The sequence below is a fragment of the Dasypus novemcinctus genome, chromosome 15, assembly GCF_030445035.2.
Source record: "Dasypus novemcinctus isolate mDasNov1 chromosome 15, mDasNov1.1.hap2, whole genome shotgun sequence".
NCBI lineage: Eukaryota > Metazoa > Chordata > Mammalia > Cingulata > Dasypodidae > Dasypus > Dasypus novemcinctus.
Genome location: NC_080687.1, coordinates 36,061,847 through 36,082,106, shown reverse-complemented (window position 1 = coordinate 36,082,106; position 20,260 = coordinate 36,061,847). Strand labels below are relative to the sequence as shown.

Below are 20,260 nucleotides of genomic sequence, written 5' to 3'. Positions count from 1 at the left end.
GAACAAATTCTGTGTTTTGCTTACTTCACTGTTTCTATTGCCAGTCTTTCTACTTCATCGCCTTTGCTGAAAGGTCTTCTGAAACAAGTCGCCACCCACACCCACACAAGCACACAACTTCATGAAAATAACAGCAACAAGAACTATGCCAGGCTTTATGCTTTCGCGCTTTATGCACTAGGTTGTGAAGAGAGAGTGATTTAGATAATCATCCTGGGAGGTGGAATAAATAGTAGAGAAGAGTTAAGAGTACAGTCAGATGTAAGAGCTTAACTTTCCCTTTTTTTTTTTTTTTGCTATGTAGTTACAAATATTTTAAATAATTTTATTCTTGCAAATTCTTTTTTAATTTTGCAAAGCATTTTTATATTTAGACCACCGGACATCCACACTCAGAATTACATTCCAAAAATAATATTTCAGAATTATCCATGATTTTGGATTTTCCCACTACTGCCCCTAGTTCCATTAGCACAGGTAAGGCAGATTTGACTATGTATAACACAGACTTGTGACCCCACTCCAATTCTCTTCCTTCCAGAGGCCAAGTCAGAGAGAGCACAATCCCTTCTGGCTACAGTGTTTCTTCATCAAGCGCTACAAGTAGTTTCTGTGGTGCAATAGAAAGTTACAGCACCAAATGCTCATGCAGGACACCAAAATCATTATTCAGGATAAAATGTACCTGCCCAGTTAAGAAAATAAATGAATACTGAGCACAATCTTATATATCATGAGTACATTTGTGAATTTAACATGAGTGCCCAGATTTTCAATATCTTAGGCAAAAAAGGTAAGAAAAATAGCTATAATATTTGAAATTATAAGGAATCTCAAAAACATAGCTAACCAGGTTAAGTACCAGAAAGAGTCATTAATTTAGCATGTCACTGGGTGGGTAGCAGGGACTGGCAGAGATAATAAGTTTAGGAGATAATGCAGTCAACCAGAAACCAATACCCAGAGCACTGTATCTCCAGACAAGGAAATGACTGACTGATTCCACAACTAACCTTTCAAACTTGTGAAATTCAATAATATTGTGAAGTTATACTGAAAGATTTTCTAAGCTGTTTTCTTTAAAAAGCCATTAGCTCATGCTGCTCCGGACCAGGGGATGGAGAGGAAGTATTGTTTCACTCCACCCAATGGAAGAGTCCCAAGAGGGGTTGTTATGCTGGCTCCTGCAGCATACGATGAAGCAGTTATTGCTCAATCTGCAGTGATTAAAGAATTTAATGGAGCATTATCCTACCGAAATCATAGTTTTTAACCAATTGGGAGAATTAAGTTAGTATTTAATAATTTTGCTACATGCTTTAAAACAGGAGTCAGCAAACTTTTTCTATAAAGAGCCAGGTAAGTAAGTATTTTTTTTACTTTTTGGGCTCTTGGCAACTACTCTACGCTGTGCTTTATTGTGTAAGTAGCCAAAGACAATATGTAAACGGATGGTGTGGCTGTGCTACATTTACCAAAACAGGCTGAAGGCTGGGTTTTGTCTGGAATGAAGGTTGAGGGTATAGTTCGACCACCCCTCAGCTTTAAAATAAATATTTATGACTACATAAATATTTCTGGCTGGATTTGTTTGAAATTTTACTAATACAGTGGCATAAGAAGTAGAATGGGAAGTTACGTTTCAGGAAGGATGAAAAAACAGTTTCAAATTTTTAAATGCACATTTAATTTTTCAAAATTATCAATGGAAACTGAATACTATTTTAATAGTTCTTTGCTTATAAAAGCAAAGTTTCTTGGGCAAATTTACTGAATTTATTATCTAAATAGCAACTAGAAAAATGAGGGTAAAAATCCATTATTTTTAAATGAAGGTATATTTTACAGCACAAAAATTAAAACAGCTAAACCCACCTAAAAACACCTGGAGAAAAGGAAAAAAAAGCGTAATTATTATTTACATGTTCAAGAAAAAGTAAATTATTTTCGTGTTATCAGATGTATTATCATACATTCATCAGGAAGTCTGACTCTGCTTATTATATCATCTGGCACTTGATGAATATAAAACTAGTCTTGAAAATAATACAAATATAAACAAATAAATAAAGTACATGAACACATAAACGTGTGTGTGTGCCGGGTTTCCATTAAAAACACTATCAGTAAAAGTAATAACTAAAGCTTCCTACAGAGATTTCCAGGGACTTCATCTACAAGACACCCTTACTTTAAACCTATGAGATAAATTCTGTAGAGTTCATGTTAGGTGATCAGAAATGGTCCCAGCTGGCATTTCCGTCCAAGTTTCAAACTCTGAAAACTTCACCTTATTCTGATATTTAAATTTCCATCATAAGATTTTATTACTCCTCTATCACTTTTTGAAAATATCATTCAGGTTTAAAAATAGAAGGTTAGAGAAAAATGGCCTTAAAATGACAAGTAAATTAATGTAGGAAAAAACATTACCTCAGTAACAAATAAGCTCTGTGCTTCCTGTTCTGCGTTTGCAGGAACCGTTGAGCATTTGTATCGACCCTGTCGTCTGAGAACTGCCGTCTGTATAAAAGCACAAGGAAAAGCCTTGGGTAAGTGAAGATCAAAAGGAGCCAGCCTTGAGTAGCTGAGAGGGTCCTGCAGCAGGGCCCAGCACCAAGACAGACACTTCCATTTTAGCCAGGCCAGGCCGCTTCCTCCTTAGGTCACATCCAACAGGTTCCATCTGGTACCTGAAAGTTCAAAAGCCCTGCGGGCAGTCAGGAGTCCTGCTTCCTTCTGGGTCAAGGGCACAGTGATCCCTCCAGGGAGGGGGTTAGCAGCCTCTTTCACATTAAATAATACATGTCTATTATGTAAGTCAATCTACTACAGATGTTTGATCTAGCCCTATACCCTTTGGCTTGCCTTAATTGCCTTTTACCACTGCTAAAGGCATGGTGACCAGACACACAGAAGATCTTCAATAAATATTTGTTGAATGAATCAGTGAATTGTGACCGCTACCTCCCCTCCTATGAACATCAGAACTGTTGTTGTTCATGTGGCTTATGTCCTTATTTTTAATAATGAAATGCATCATGGCTTTAGGCAATAGCACAACTACCCCAAATAACATTGTCTGGAAGAGGCTGTAAGGTGTCAATATGGTGGGGGTGGTGGGGTTGAATGGGACCTCATATTTTTTTAATGTAATTTTTAAAAATAAATAAATAATTTTTTTTAAAAAGTGTCAATATGGGGAAATTGGGCCTCGGTCTTCAGAAAGATACACTTCAGATTTTTTTTTCTCCCACAGACTATATAATCCTTGGTTTCTAATAACAGGTCATAGTATGGAAACAGCATACGTGAAAAAATTCTGCTAACAGAGTCCCCTGCTGGCTCTTCGTGGCTAATCACTAAACTGAGAGCTCACAGCACCTATAATGGGTGCTTCCTGTCTTCCCTTGCTGGAGGAAGATTTGTGTCAAATCTGGGATCCCTGTCTCTCCAGCACAGGCAGAGAACTTAATGGCATGTATTTGGCATGTAACTTAATTTTATTTTCTACCCATATTTTCCATCTGGTATGCTTCATCTACATTTATTTTTATTTTTATCTTGTACTGTGTCTATCTTTGAATGTAATCTTAAGCCCTACTTTTGGAATAAGGCTTCCAGATTTTCAAGGAAGGTAAAATAAAGGACTCCATTCCCACCAATGTCCTTTACATAATTAATCCATTCAGCTTTTAAGACTCTAGGTATTGATTTCTTTGTGAATACCATAAATAGAAGGTGACCTTTATTACACCCCTGTTCTCATGAAATGCCACAGAGCTAAGTGACAGTAAGCACTGAACAGAGGCACAATCTATGTTTTATAAAGCTACAAAGCAAAATATTGATTAAGGAAAGTATCAGTATTGTTATGAACAAGGGGTGACACCAGCAAAGGGGATTGTTTAAGAAATTCTGTATGTTTCAAAGAAGGCTACAATTTATATCACCACTTACAATCCACTGACAATGTCCTTATCTTGACTTATTTGGGTCTTTCGAGATTTCTGAAATTAAGTTTTGTAGTATCAAATCATTGAAGAAATGGCTCAGGTCAAGAAATAGGACTGTTGGGGATTGAATCATGTCCCAAACAAAAGGCACGTTCAGGTCCCAAGTCCTGGTCCTGTGGGTGTGAACCCATTTGTAAATAGGACCTTTTGATTAGGTCACTTCAGTTAAGGTATGGCCCAAATGAATCAGGATGGGGCTTAATCCTATTATAGGAGGCCTTATATAAAAGGCCACAGAGCGAGCTACAGGAACCCAATGTGATGGAAAAGCCAGGGAACTGGCAGCCTCAGAACACCATGGTCTTCCGGGAGAAGCATTGCCTTGCTGGCACCTCGATTGTGAACTTCTCCTAGGCTCAGAACAGTAAGCCAATACATGTCTATTATTTAAGTCAATCTACTATATAGTATTTGTTTCAGCAGTCAGGAAAATAAGACAAAGACTATCAGGGTCAAGTTCAGTCCATTTTCCACAGCAGCACTAGGAAGAAAGAAAATATATTTACAAAATTTTCACAGTAAAATTGCCAACTCAAGAAACTTTAATAACAAGACAGTTTTCCAAACACTCCTATAAGGGGAGAAAAATAATAGGGAATTGATCTTTTTGATTCTCATGAATTACACTCTCACTTTAAAAAGTAAACTAATTATTAATGAGAGACTTGAATTTTAACAGATCAGATAGTATATTGCTTCTCATCTTTAACTTTGGTTTACACATTTATCATTACTGATCAACTCCTAACTTTCACAAAGCATAGTTTTAGTCCCAGGTAGACCTCTCCTCTATGGAGACTTCACCCAAATAAACATAACGTAATTCTTTAAAACCAGTTGCTTAAACTAGACATGCTTCTTTAGAACACATCTAGCTTCAATGTTATTTTTATGCGTATTTCTTAAACTACACAATATTAGCTAGAGATGTGTTATATCACCAAAGACGGCAGATGGCTGCTATGCTTTCCTGTATATGCTTGCTGCTTTTCACATCAAAAGGCAGTCTATTTCCCCTCCACCAGAATTGGGCTGACTTCAACCAATAAAAGGAAAGTCAAAGTGACGACATACTAGTTCCAAACCTAACAGTTACAAGAACTGACAGTTTCTGCTTCCCTCTCTTGGAAGCCAACTGTCATATAAAAAGTTCTGCTACCCTGAGACCACCATGCTATGAGGAAGTCCAATCTAGCCCTATGGAGAGACCATGGAGAGAGAAGACGATGCCCAGCCAGCCCCCAGCTGGTTCCAGTCACAGGTGAGGCACCACAGTGTGGGTGAAGAAGCCACCTTGACATTTCAGGCGATACATTCCAAGTAGCAGAAGAACCCCATAGCTGAGCCTCAACCAGATTTCAGCACTGTAAGAAATAATAAAATGTTGTCTTAACTTACTAAGGTTTTGGGGTGGTTTGTTACTTAGCAAGAGATAACTGAAACAAGATTGTAAGAGACTAGGAACATCTGCAAATTAAAGTACTGAAGAATATTGCCATTTTCATAAAAATAGATTTCCAATACTAACTGCAGAACAGAAGCATTGAAGAGATATGCTAAGTTGCAATCTAATTTCTACAATCACCCTCCTATTCCTTCTATTCAGTCAGTGCCATAATGGAGGTTAAATAAGATTGAGGAAAATGTCTGTTGGACTTTAACAGTAGGCTACAATGGCTTCTTTTCTTGAAAATCATTCTACTGATCATTTAAGGACTCAGCATATCACTCCACCTACCCACTCATTGATCCACCCAGCCAAACTTTTACTGCATCCCCACTTTCATACCAGACACTAAACCAGCAGCTGGAGACACAATGTTCATAAAACGCAGTTGCTGTTCTAATAGACCTTACAGTCTGGTGTAAGATAAAGACAAAGAAATGAATTATTATAATGTGAGAAGTGTGGTAGAAAGGGTAAGCACAAGATAGTATGAGAGGAAAGCATAGGGGAATCTAAATCTTACTGGGAGAAGAAAACCATCAGGAGAGGGTGCACTAAGGAGAAGATGATCAAGCTAGATTATAAAGGATGGGTACAAGTTGCATTTAGTTCAAAAGGAAGAGAAACTTGGGAGATAAGTTTACCCTTGAAAAGTTAAAAGAACAAAATCAACACATAATAAAATGAAATTAGCTCTTTGTCAAGAAAAGAAAAAAATGCTTTATACACTAGAACTAAAAATCTCTCCCTTGTCAAAGGAAAAACTGCCCAGAATTCTAACAGAACATGCAGTAAACAACAATAATAAAACCCCCACCAATCAATAGTTTTATCAAAAGTTTTTACTCATCTGGGAAAAGAATAGATCAACAGAAAGAACAAGGCTTGTAGGACTAGAGGAATTTTGTCAGTGTCTCTATCACCACTTGAAAAGAAAAGGACCCATCAGGCTGGAACCCACAGAGGGACTATTTCAGCCCTCTGGCAACAATGGCACAGAGTGCAGTCACTGACTGAGCTCAACAGACGCCAAGGTTTTGCAGCTCATTCCCCTTGCTCTAAGTCCAGCCTCACCAAGCCACTTCTTTATAATGTGCTTCCTGTTCAGACTTTCCTGGCAGGAGAAAACACATGGCCAATGAACATACTCTGATCTCCTTGTTGGTTACAGCTCTTAATGCACATTAATAAAATAGTATAATGGTTTGTTCTCTCGTGGAGCTGGCTGCTACAAGTCCATCTTCCTGAGGCCAAACAATTCTGGTCATATTGATTAAACCCAGTCTCAGGAATTATAAAACTGAAATCTGATCCTTGACCTTGGTGATCTTATAAACAACCTCCTCCTCCCACCCCTGTCTGAATAGTGTGTTGGCCTTCCACTTTGACTCCAAAAACTCTCCTGCAGGCAGGTACATGCACTTTTCTTTCCCCAACCAGATAGTGAATTCCTCTAAGTGAAGGAGACATCACTTACTATTTGTATTTCTGTGCTGCATATGCAATAAATGTTTTAAGAATGAAGAACTTCCAGGAAAATGGTAGACTAGAAAGAAATGGGACTCTCTTCTCTCCTAGAAAAATAGCTAAAGGACAGGCAGAAACAGCCTGGAAAAAAATCTCCTAGGATTTAGGACACCAGGGGAAGGCTGGACACAACCTACAATGACATTACAAGAAATACATGAACTTAACAAAGCAATCACATTTAAAGAGATTGAATCTGTCATCAGAAATCTCCCAACCAAGATAAGTCCAGGACCAGGAGGCTTCACAGGTGAATTCTACCAAGCATTTTGAGAAGAATTAACACCAATTCTGTTCAAACTCTTCCAAAATATTGATGAGAAGGGAAAATGACCCAATGTATTTTATGAAGCCAACATCACCCTAATACCAAAGCCAGATAAAGAAGACACTACAGGAAAAGAAAATGACAGTCCTATCTCTCTAATGAACATAGATGCAAAAATTCTCAACAAAATACTTGCAAATAGAATCCAAAAGCACATCAAAAGACTTATACATTATGACCAAGTGGGATTTATTCCTGGTATGCAAGGGTGGTTCAACATAAGAAAACCAATTAATGTAATATACCATATTAACAATTTGAAGGGAAAACAAAACTCATGACTATCTCAATTGATGCAGAAAAGGCAATTTAAAAAATCCAGGATCCTTTCTTGAAAGAAGGAAAATTCCTCAATATGATAAAGGGCATATGTGAAAAATCCACAGCCAACATCATATTTAATGGGGAAAGGTTAAAATCTTTCCCTCAAAGATTGGGAACAAGACAAGGATGCCCACTGTCACTATTGTTATTCAACACTGTACTAGAAATTCTATCTAGAGCAATTAGACAAGGGCAAAAAAAAAAAAGGTATCCAAATAGGAAAAGAGGAAGTAAAACTCACTATTCATGGATGACATGACACTATATTTAGAAAATTCTGAAATGTCCAAGACAAAGCTACTTGACCTAATAAATGAGTTCAGGAAACTGGCAGGATACAAGATGAACATTCAACAATCAGTAATGTTTCTGTACACTAGTATTGAACAGGACCTATATGCAGAAAATTACAAAACAATGCTAAAAGAAATCAATGAAGACCTACACAAATGGAAAAACTTCCTTGCTCATGGATTAGAAGACTAAATATGTTAAAGATGTCAATCCTACCCAAACTTATTTATAGATTCAAATACTGCAGCAGTTTGATATTATTTATGAATTCCAAAAAAAGATATAGAACTGGTCTGTTCCTCTGGACATGATATCCTTTGATTGTATTAAATTCAAAGTCTTTTTACTTAATTAAATCAAGATTAGGGCTTTGATTTGACTACATCATTAGGTCGACTAAGGGTTGAGCCTCCGCCTCCTTGGTGGGCTATATAAACATATGCCCACATAGGAGAGGATACACGGGAATAGAGAGCTCCACAGACATGGCAGAGGAGAGAACTTTGATGTGGCCCCGGAGAGAGCTGAGCCATTCGCCTGATAGTTTGCAGCTGAAGAGACCAGAGCCCTGAACAACTGAGAAGGCCCAGAAAAAAACGAGCCCTCTAGCCTACAGCTGAGACTGGAAGAAGCTGGGCCCATAGAGCCTTAAAAGGAAGAGGAAGGCTGAACCCTTGCAACCATCTCGCTCCAAAACGTGGTAACAAAGTTTGGTGAGGAAGTACCTCTTATGATATCTTGAGTTGGACCCTTTAGGGCCTTCTAACTGTAAGCTTTTACTCCAAATAAATAATCTTTATAAAAGCCAACAGATTTCTGGTACTTTGCTTCAGCACCCATTTGGCTGACTAATACAAATACCAACTAAAATTCCAACAGCCTTCTTTACAGAAATACAAAAGGTAATTACCAAATTCATGTGGAAGGAAAAGTGTACCCGAATAGCGAAAATCATTCTAAAAAGGAAGAGCAATATGGGAGGAATTTCACTACCTGACCTTGAAACATATTACAAAGTTACAGTGGTCAAAACTGGCATATAGTGGCATGTGCAGTGGTACTGGCATATAGAAAGACACATCAATCAGTGGAATAGAATTAAGAGTCCAGAAATAAACCTTCACCTCTAGAACCAAGTCCATGTTAATAGGACAAAACAGTCTCTTCAAAAATGGTGCTGGGAGAACAGGATATCTGTAACCAAAAGAATGAAAAAGGATCCCTACCTCACTCTCTACACAAGAATCAACTCAAAATGGATCAAAGACCTAAATATAAAAGTCAGGACCATAAAACTAGTAGAAGAAAATCTAGGGAAATATCTAAAAGACCTTGTGGTAGGTGGTGGTTTCTTGGGCCTTACATCCAAAGCATGCACAACAAAAGAGAAAAAAAAAGATAAATGGGACCTCCTCAAAATTAAACACTTTTGCACCTCAAAGGACTTTATCAAAAAGGGTGAAAGGGGAGACAACTCAATGGGAGAAAATATTTGGAAATCACATATCTGATTAGGATTTAATGTCCACGATATATAAAGGATACTACAACTCAACAAAAAGACAAACAACCCTATTAAAATATGGGCAAAAGACTTGAATTGACATTTGTCTAGAAAAGAAATACAAATGGCAAAAAAACATATGAGAAATGTTCAACATCACTAATGATTTGGGAAATGCAAATCAAAGCTACAGTGAGATATCATTTCACACCTATATATGACCACTATTAAAAAGACAGAAAACTACAAGTGTTAGAGAGGATGTGGAGATAGGAACGCTTATTCACTGTTGGTGGGAATGTAGAATGGTACAGCCACTGTGGATGACCATTTGGCAGTTTCTAAAGAAGTTGAATATAGATTTGCCACATGGCCCAGCAATACCACTACTAGGTATATACTCACAAAAAATGAGAGCAGTGACACGAACAGATACCTATACAGCGATGTTCACAGGGCATTATTCACACCGCCAAAAGTTGAAAACAACCCAGGTGTCCATTAACTGATGAATGGATAAACAAACTGTGTTGTATACACATGATGGAATATTACGTAGCTGTAAGAAGAAATGAAGTCATAAAGCCTATGACAACATGGATGAACCTGGAGGACATTATATTGAGTGAAGCAAGCCAGACACAAAAGGACAAATACTGTATGACTGCTCTACTATGAGCTAAATACTATTGTGTAATCTTATGGAGTTAATAACTTGAATATGGGCCACCAGATAAAAATAGGTTAGAGAACAGAAAGCTGAGAGTTAACCTATGTGGAATTGGTTAAAAAAGGATGTGTGTTAACCTTTGGAAATGAACAGAAAAGGTGAAAGCACATCCTTGTGTTTGTAATTGGCAGTGCTAGTATATGGGTATGACAGTGGTTGAAAGGGAAAGTCCAAGGTCATGTATAATGCTAAAAAGAAGGCAGAAAAATTTAACATGGGACTGTTACATGTGAAATATGAGTACAGGTAAAATTACATATATAAGACCATTCCTCTTTGAAACTGAACTAATATATGTTAATACAAGATGTCAATATCAGAAAAAAAATTATGCTAAGTGCTAAGTGAAAGCACAAAGTTCTACATATTGTATGATTCCATTTATATAAGATGTAAATATAAATCAGTTTATAAAGCTGGAATTAGATTAATGTTTATGTAAGGCTGGAGAAGGATAGAGGGATTGAGAGGTGACTGCTAAGGGTTTTCTTTTTGGAGTAATGAAATTATTTGACAATTTTTTGTGGTGATAAATGCACAACACTGTGATTATACTAAAAGCCACTGATTAAACACTTTTGATAGATATTTTGCACATTGATTGTATTGATGGTATGACATTGAATATATCTCAATAAAACTGCTTAAAAATAAATAAATCTGTAAGAATATCCAGAAATAGCAGATATGTATACAGCGGGGGAAGCACAGAAATATTAAGAGGCAAAGAATTTTGTCTATTTTTTGTTTATTATTGAAATAATGAAAAAGCTCTATCAATGACTGAAGTGATGAATGCACAACTATGTGATTATACCAAATACCACTGATTGTACACTTTGGATGAATTATATGCTTTATTAATGTGCATCAATAAAATTGATTTATTTTTTAAAAAAGAATGAAAGAATTTTAGATTAAAGTAAGTCAATGGAGATAGTAATAGGAACCAATCACTAGCCATGCATTACTTGCCTCCAAGATTTTTCTTTTCTTTTATTGCAAAAAGTTCTCTGGTCCATTAAGGAAAATGACATGGAAAGACCAAAGCATAAAGTGAATGCCCTATTTTAATTTCTCCATATTTTATGTATTAAAAGTCACATTATGCAAAACTGATTCATATTAAATTTCTGTAGTTTTGTTTATCTGGCTTATAACAGAATCCACATTAATACCAAGAGATTTATACTCTATGAACATTAAAGTCCTTCTAAAAAAGGAGCTTAAATTTTTCTTTTCCTAACAGTGGTATTATTTCCCACTTTATCATTTAAAATCATATTCCTGCTAAAAGATGGGTCTGTATTCATGTTATATAAATCAACAACAAAATTCTCGATATTCAAAGAAGATCAGCCCCATTCCTATGTTTGGAAATAAATTATTTCACATGATGAAAGGGGGAAGGAAAAAATTCACACCATGTAGTATGATGTGGATCTGAAAATTAAATCTAAACATAGCTAGCATCTCAAGACAATCATTGGGACAAAAATCTCAGCTTCAAACATACATTAAAAATAAAAAACTTCTTCTAGCTACTATATAATAGAGTCTAAATTATTTTTGATCAGTACCATTATTTAGGTAAACACTGGTAGTCTGTGACACACAAAAATCCTTAATTACGTTGGCCTTCTACTTGTCAAGAGTCTTAGAAGTTCCATAAAAGTTACAGGAGTAATCAAAGGGAAAACTTATGTCTGCTAAAGGAAGAGAAAGAGGTGAAGTCCTCTCTCAAAGAGCTTATAAATAATGATACACAAACACACAAGGGCTCCAAGTCAATCTTTACTTTGTTTTTTAATAAAATGAGTTGAAGTGCAGAGTTTGCCACCAGACACAAATATGAGAAGTAAAATTTATGACTATGACTATGATATGTCAGAATGACAAAATATCCAAGAGATCATTTTTATTTTAGAAATATTTTTCTAGATTGAAATGAAACTTTCTAAAAACTGGGGTCACCTATTTATGGCTATGAGTCATATATGGAAAGCATGGAAATGTGAGAGGCTGAGTTAGCCCAGGGAGACAGGAGGCAAGGAGTGGGTCACCCAAAGGAAATAGTGAGGTACCATGTTTACTACCCGGGGCTAACCTGGGGCTTCCTCAGGTCAGGTTCTGCCTTCCCTCCGTCTGTGCCAGCCAGCATGCCACCTCGACTTCACTAAAGTGGAGGACATTGAGAAGCTCATGTTTCAAACTAAAAGAAATGTGAAGCAAATAATTTAATTAAACTTCCTATGGAAGTATCTGAGAAGTGATATTGGAGAGAGTTTGGAATTGAGAGCCAAGAAACCAGAGTGCTCATCCGAGCTCTGGATCTAATTAGCTGTGTAATCCTGGGGAAAATGGTAACTTTCCACATCCACCAAATAGAGAGTTTTCCAGGATCGCTAGGTTTTCTTTTGTTTTGCATTGAAGTGATATTAATGATCTTGAATCCCCAAAACATTGTAAATATATTGACCACAATTAGAATATAAACAAATTGAGAAAAGCATGTTTTTTATAACAAGCCATAATCAGACATTTGTGCGAGGATATGACATGGACTGGCTTAATGCCTGCCAATGGGATGCTCCACCAGACCTCTGAGGCATGAAATCCCAGGGCAGATGCTACTCCAGCGAGCCTCAGGGAGAGGCAGCTAACACCCAGTCGCTCTGACTCTGGTTCCCACGCCTGTACAGTGCTGCAAGGCTTGCAGCCATCCTCACCGCTGCACTGCAACCAGCGCCTCCCACCAACAGCTTTGTTCCCCCACCCCCACCCCACCGCTGCACTTGACCAGATCCCGAGACTCTCATTAAAGGAACCCACCTGCCTTGTGTCAGCCCTCGGGCTGATGGACTTTAGAGGCTCTGATATCCTCCACCTTTAAATTTGTTGCTTGCCCTGAGTTGGTGTTTATTGCATATTGGTTGTACTGACAGCTTGCAGGTAAGCAAGCAAATAAATTGCACTGAGCATCTAAACTAATAGTTGTGTTGAATATCCTTTTAATTTAAGAAAATTTCTCAGGTCACAATTTTACAAGAACACAGCACCTTTGTGGTTTAAAAATTTCACAGTTATGGGAATATGGAGTTCTAAGTCTCTCAGTCTCAAATGGTTTATCTGAGGGCCGAGAATTGCTTCCTTGACACACAGAAGAAAAAAAGATGAATACTGTATTTGCTTTGATGTATAATCATATAACCCCACTTTTTTAAATGAAAAAAACTGTTGGGTTAAAAGCAGGGACAGATTGACTATGTGGATAAATATAGGAGTGAGTATTAACAAAGACGTGGTTTTGTGTCGTTTATTTTTCTAACCTCTCAACCCTCATAGGCAACTGGTTTTCTTATGAATCACTTTACAATGGGCATGAACCAAAATAAAATAACCCGCCTAATTCCTGGTGGGGAGTATGCATATACACTGTGTATTTAAAAATTCATACTTTATAAGATTTTAACTAAAAGACTGAAACAAAAGACTCACCCTTCCCCTGGGACCATCTGAACAATGAGCTAAAGACAATATTCCAGAGAAGTGGGTGGGCTGTAGCCTGAGCCAGCTGCCTTGGTCAGTGAGTCCAGCACAGATGCCTCTCCCAGCCTCGCTGCAGCTCTACAGTCCTGAGGAGCTGGGATTTGGGAGTATCCTCCCTCAGGTGGTAAAACAAGCAGCCCAGACAGCTCAGTCAGAGCTAGGGTTTTTAAACCGGATGAGACTATGAGACTGGGAGCAAAGGCACAGTCAACCCAGGCGGAGGACCTAGAATACCTCTGAGGAAAGGCAAGGCCACAGTATGCAGCTGAGACACCAGATTAGAAGAGAAGAAGTTTCTCTTAAAGGCAAGGTAACCAGGTAGTAACAGCACAACTGCAACAATGGAGTCAGCGCCTGGGAATATTTCTAGGTATTTAGGATCTTACTCTGAGGACTGAGGATGGCCTGAAGCCAGAGAGAAAAGGGCCCGAGATGCACTCTGGCAACACCTGCAAGAGGAGAGAAGCCTCAGAGCCAAGAGAACTCCATCCCACCCTTGGCCAAAGCTTCGAATATCTTTGCTTAGCAATCACCCCATGACTGTTTGTTATCCCATGTAAAGGCCCTCATGCTTGCTTTGGTTTTTGTGTTTGCTTCAGTTTACTAAATAAAACTATCCTTTTGAACTTTTGAGGGTTTTATGCATTTGTCAGAGAATTAGTACTTTAATCTGCAGGGATAAGGGTCTTTCATCGGCTAGAAGAGTGGGTGATGGAGATCAGGCAAGGGAAGGAAGCAGACGGGCCACAAAGCCAAGTCCAGAGGGTCCAAACCAGATTGAGAGCTTCAGGCTGGCGTCCTGGGAGCCTGATCCAGTTATCTCACTAAACGAGTAAGCGCTAGGTTGAATTTTTATGGTGCTCAACTGGGCCAAGTGGACAGAGGCCACTTCAATGTTCTGAAGTTATCTCGGACTGTAACTACACTCTTAGATATATGTCTCCCAACGGCTCCTTCCTTTCCTCTCCAGGCCTGAGCCAAACCGCAGGGCGCCTTTCAAGTCTGTAGTTATGTCCCTTTGATATCTGCTAAAACTCTATTTGGTTGCATTTGTCTTTACATTAAATGTTTTCTATCTAGCACAATATTAAATATTACTGGGAAATTTGCTCTGACTTACTGAGCACAGCAGTAATGAAACCTTTCCAAATATCTGGCAGCCGCATTTGTTTCAGAGCATATGACTTGCTTTTGAGAAGATTCAATACCAAGCTAGGCTGGAAACTAAAATTCACACAGGGCGTTCCCTACATCTCACTGCACAGTTCATGTTTTGGCAGCTGAGCCACAACATTCTATTAACATCAGACAACTCCATTTGTAGGGAAATAGTTTCCTGAGGATTCTCAATGTTTAATTTGCTAATAATTAAGAAAATGAACAAAGTATGGGGCCAGAAAATGGTCTGAGAGAAGGAATTCTATTTAGCTTTCTGGAGAAATTTATCAAAAAACAACACCCAAGAAACTACGTAAAACACTGCCAGGGCTGAATCTTGATATGGGCAGAAAAATGTACATTTCTTCTGTTATTTTCTGAGTCTAGACTCACAAAAGAAAAGAGTCTACAAACCCACCCTTTCACGGGATCTCTGCCTCTCTAACCGCTCCTGTGCAGAGGCTCCTTCACAGTCCCCAACCTTCCATCCCTGGCTGTATTTCTATGTTCACCCAACAGTGTCGCCTTGTGAGATGTCACTGACTCCTAAGACTTTCCCTCCAACTTAATCCCCGCCACCACACGTCTAATTTAGGGCTCTCTTATATGAACCACAAGTGGTTCTTACCATCCTCCCTGGTAAGCACACCAAAAGGATTGAATTGTTATATCCCCCAAAAAGATATATTGAAGTCCTAATCCCCAGTACCTGCAAATGTGACCTTATATTTGGAAACAAGGTCTTTGCAGGTGTGATCAATTCGTTCAATGACTGCTCATTGCCACCAGAATAAAATTCAAACTCCTAAGACCTTTCGTGACTGACCCTATCTACTCCTGGACTCCTCTTCTGCCCTCTTCCAACCTTTCACCAGCCTGGAGTATGTTTCATTCCCTCAGGGCTCCTGCAGCACAGGGCCTTTGATTAGCCCACTTCAGAATCTTCAGTAGTAATTCTACTGAAATTGCTCAGAAACATTTCTCCATCTCCTACTAGACTTGAAAACTTGGGCCTATCTTATTCATCTTTGTTTCTCCAATATGCAGCCTAACATCTGGCACAAGATAAATGTTTGTTGAGTGAATGAGCAGGAGGGTTTTTAAAATGAGGACTGTTTTATTTAGTGAGATCACTTGAGGTTCCAAATGGCGAGATGTCAGGTAGCCTCTATCGCTGCTTAAGAATCCTGTTTCCTAAAATGTCACATATCTTTACCAATTTCATTCAACCCGTGAAAGCCATAAAAATTTAGCCCTTCTCAATCTCCCAAAATTATATAGGACGTAATTTCCTTTTCAAACAGTGTCCTATAACTAAATAACTAAGTTAAATGTTCAGAATTTCAGAACCCGTCATTTAAGTTCATTTTTAAGGTTTTATTTATTTTAGCTGATGTTTTGTTCTACAAAGAGGTCAGTTTTTCACACTTCATAAGTACCACTGCACAATTAAGGACAGTGGAGTACCCATACAACCAGGCGTGCCATGGGGTCACTCAGCATCCAAGTGGTAGGTCCAGCTTACCCATCAGTAAGGGTCTCAGACAGCTCCACACCAGCCTCATTTTGCATCCCCCAAAATGTCATCCTCAAAAATAAAACAATGTTACCTAGGGGAGGGGAAGAGGCTGTAATAAGCTTCCTAGCCATTCAGGTAACAGCAGGGGTGTGCACAGAGCTTTCCTGAACGGTGGTATCTTTTTGGATTCTTTCACCTCTATGAAAACCCAATTTGAGAGCAAATATTATCGCTGAATTAGAGACTACAAAAACTGAGTTTTAGGAAGGTTTATCACTTACCAAAATTCCAGATCACTAATCGAGAGGCCTGGGATAAAATCAAGTGTCATGTGACAATATCTTGGGTCTTGCCACTGATACGAATGTTTATAGTATCTACCACCCCTCTCATTTATTTGCATTCTATTTGGTAACATAACCTTGAGAAGGATGCAAGCAATTGCAGTCATTTTTTATTTCTAGTTGTCTGAGTAATGTGTCCATATGTCTTACTTTAGAATGCAATTTTAGTTGCTAAAAGGACAGTATCTTTGCGTAAACAGCAGGGTGAAACATTTCCTTTATTAACAATATTTCAATACACTAATGAACTTTCTTCTGGGTCCCTCATATACCACCCATCATTCATGTATAAAGTTTCATTCATGTGTAAAGCTTCATTTATGCATTGAGGATTTCATTCAAATCCCTCCGTGCTGGCCTTGTCAGCAGCATTTCAGCTCCTTGGATGACATCCAAAGTCTTACTTCAAACACAGTGGAGAAGAGATCATGTTTTGCAGGGGGAAAAAAAAAAAACCCAAAGCAGATGGTGAATGCCCTCTAAGCCAAGTACTTCTGATATCAGGGGACTTTGCTGAACTTCATGAATTTGTCCTCTCTGGATCACAGACACATATTCAAAGATGTTGCTGCTTCAAGACTGTTCAAACCCATGCAGAACACAATCAGCAGTACCCAGGTTTTACCAGGCAACCCTGGCTGAAAAAGGCAGCAATATGGACATAACTGGACCCTTCCATATGGCAGGAAGCATAAAGATTTTATGCCTGGTACCGTGTTAAATGTTATCTGTAAATTCTGAGGCCAAAACCTGGATTTTCTTTTTCTATGAGGACTCCTGTTTTTATTTTTGCTGTGTCATGTTACATACACACATATCATGTCTCTTCCACTCCCCTGAGCTGCACCTTGGGCTATGCTCTTATAATCTCAAAGGTAGTTGCTGCTGAGATGCTAAATTCTTCCAGTTCTTCAATACATTTTAAGTGCCTACTATATATGAAACACTATAATAGGAACTTAGAGAATGCAAAACGGAACTTTCAAAAAAAAAAAAAAATCCTTTGGAAGGAAAACAACTATGATTTGTTCCAAAATAGAGGTTTTATTTTCTATTTGGAGATAAATAATAAGCAATTTTATAGTTATAAATAATTTTAATAAAGAATATGCAATGAATACTATAGATATAGCATATCCTTCACAAATATCCATCTGCTTAAACTACTTCCTGGTTCAAATCTTCCTTTATCCATGCCTGCCAGGCATCTTTAAAATCCTAAAACATATACTTTAATTTTGTGTCTAACACTATCCCTCTGTCTCTAGATTAGCTACAAATATGGACTGTGTTTACCCAAATCTATCAATTATAAAACTTTTACCATTCTCTCTAACCTATTTAAAATGAGCTAAATATTACTTAAAGAAAGAAAGAAAGAAACAGAATGTGAACTGACATGGAGAATCAAGCATATAGGATGGAATAATGGATTCATCTAATATCCTCTACTCGACATGATCAGAGAATAGGATCTCATATTTATTTCATTTGAGCAGGTATTATTGTATACATGTGTATTCTATTTCATCTACTTATTTATGAAATTCATCTTAATCCCCCACTTGATCATGAATATTTCCAACAAAAATCATGCAGCACAGTGTTCACTACAGTGAAGGGGGGAAAAAATAACACAAAAAGCTTTTTCTCTCACCAAGCAAGGCTATCTTGACACAACATGAAAAAAAAAAAAAGGTTAGAGTGCTTTCTAAACATAAAAATCAATATGACAATCATTTACTTCAGTTGTTTTAGCAGAAGGCACAGCAGTTCCACTCCAGGGGCAACATCACCCTGTATTCTGCATGAATGTCACACGCCCCAACACAGCAATACACCACGAGCTAGAGTTGCATGCCATGGAGCATACCCTGGCTATAACAGAGCAGGGGGCTTCAAGGATCAGCGAGAGAAATCAGGAGTGCCTACATGGGGCGCCCCCAGCAGCTGTACCTCTCGTACGGTCTTCCTGTCCTATATGGGCACCACTTTCATTCAAAAAGGATGGCACAAATACAAGGTAAATTATTGGCCCCCAATATACTTTTTTGTGGTTGTTGATGCAGAATCTGGTCTAATAGCTCTTTTTCAGAAGCAATAGTCACCTCCATCAAACACTCTTTTTTCCTGAGTTTAGGAAAATAACCTGAATAGGCAAAGTCCAATCCTGGTATTTCATGAAGTTTGGCAAGCTGAACAGATGGTTTCAGTTAAATGAATTAACTAAAGAACAAATGAATTGTTCAAGGTAATAATGACAACCAGATGTTCCTGATTCACTTCCTTCTGCTTTCTAATAAGGAAGAAAGGTTGCCATATACACACATACACACATATATATATATTTCAAGGAGCCTTGAAGTCCATCATCAAGTTTAGATTAGATGTTCAAAACAGTCACTTGCAAGTTTTACCCATAACATATTTCTTATTTCTACTTACTTTTTATCATTTAAGTTCAGTAGGCTCAGTAGTTGGAAGGAACGTTTTATAACTATCAATTTACTGAATGCCTACCAAACTATTTAGTGCTTTATTAAATGCTGACTCCCCTTACCTTTGAGCCACCCAAAGTCACCTATGCCATGGGCCGCATTACGTAACAAACATTCTACCTGGAGATCTCAGACACTGAAATGGCCCCTCCATGAGAGCCAATGTCTTCCTTCAAACTACTTCCCACCAAGCATTTCTGCTTGGTCATCCTCAGTATCCTTTATTTTTTTTCTCTCACCACTGGAGACTACCCACAATGAGTCCATTTCAGTGTCTCTCCCTCTCCACCTTGAGTGCAACTATCCTCCACCCCAGCCCCCATGCCCACATAACCCAGTCCTTTACTTTCTCTCCTTTTTCCAGGCTGTTGACATTTCCAACAAGGCTAACTGATTTCATCTAAATCTTAGGTGGAAGGAGCCTTTTTCTGAATGATAATTCATTCCCTTTCTTTCTCATTCAATGATTCAGGTCAATTCTACAAGTATTTATTGAATTCCTACCATGTGTCATGTGTTCTATATACCTGGGAAATCCAATGAACAAAACTAAAATTGCTGTCCTCATGAAGGCTATATTTTCCTGAACAAATAATAAAAACAGAAACTGATAAGCAGATTCTGAGAAAACAATAAACCAAAACAAGGTAAAAGGGAGCAGGAATGCCAAAGGGGTAGTGGTACTAAGTTGGTAATGGCCTCACTGAATAGGTGAGATCTGGAAAAATGCTTGCAGGAGACGAGGGACAGCTGAGTAAAGACCCAACCCAGGCAGAGGGGATAGCTGAGAAAAGACCCCAGAGCAGGACACTGCCTGGAGTGATAGAGGAACCTCTAGGAGGCCAATGTGACCAAAACGGGGAGAGCGTGGGGAAGGCAAGAGCCAGGACAAGGGGGGGAAAGTTCAGGGAGGTAATGAAGGGTTGACAAGGTCATGAGGGGCCCTTCAGGCCACCTTAAGGTCTTCATTAAGAGATTCTGAACACAGGAATGACACCATTGGACTTATCTTTTAGACAAAT

The 20,260-nt window shown here is 38.3% G+C and overlaps 1 protein-coding gene across 17 annotated transcripts in view; it reads right to left on the bottom strand.

Moving 5' to 3' along the window:
* Positions 1-20,260, bottom strand: part of DOCK9 (dedicator of cytokinesis 9) — a 370,241-nt gene that overhangs the window by 134,802 nt on the left and 215,179 nt on the right. For all 17 annotated transcript variants that reach the window (XM_058276466.2, XM_058276467.2, XM_058276470.2 and 14 more), the window contains one exon: positions 2,434-2,523. In XM_058276466.2, coding sequence (XP_058132449.1) covers positions 2,434-2,523 — 90 coding nt within the window. The remainder of the gene's footprint in view (positions 1-2,433; positions 2,524-20,260) is intronic.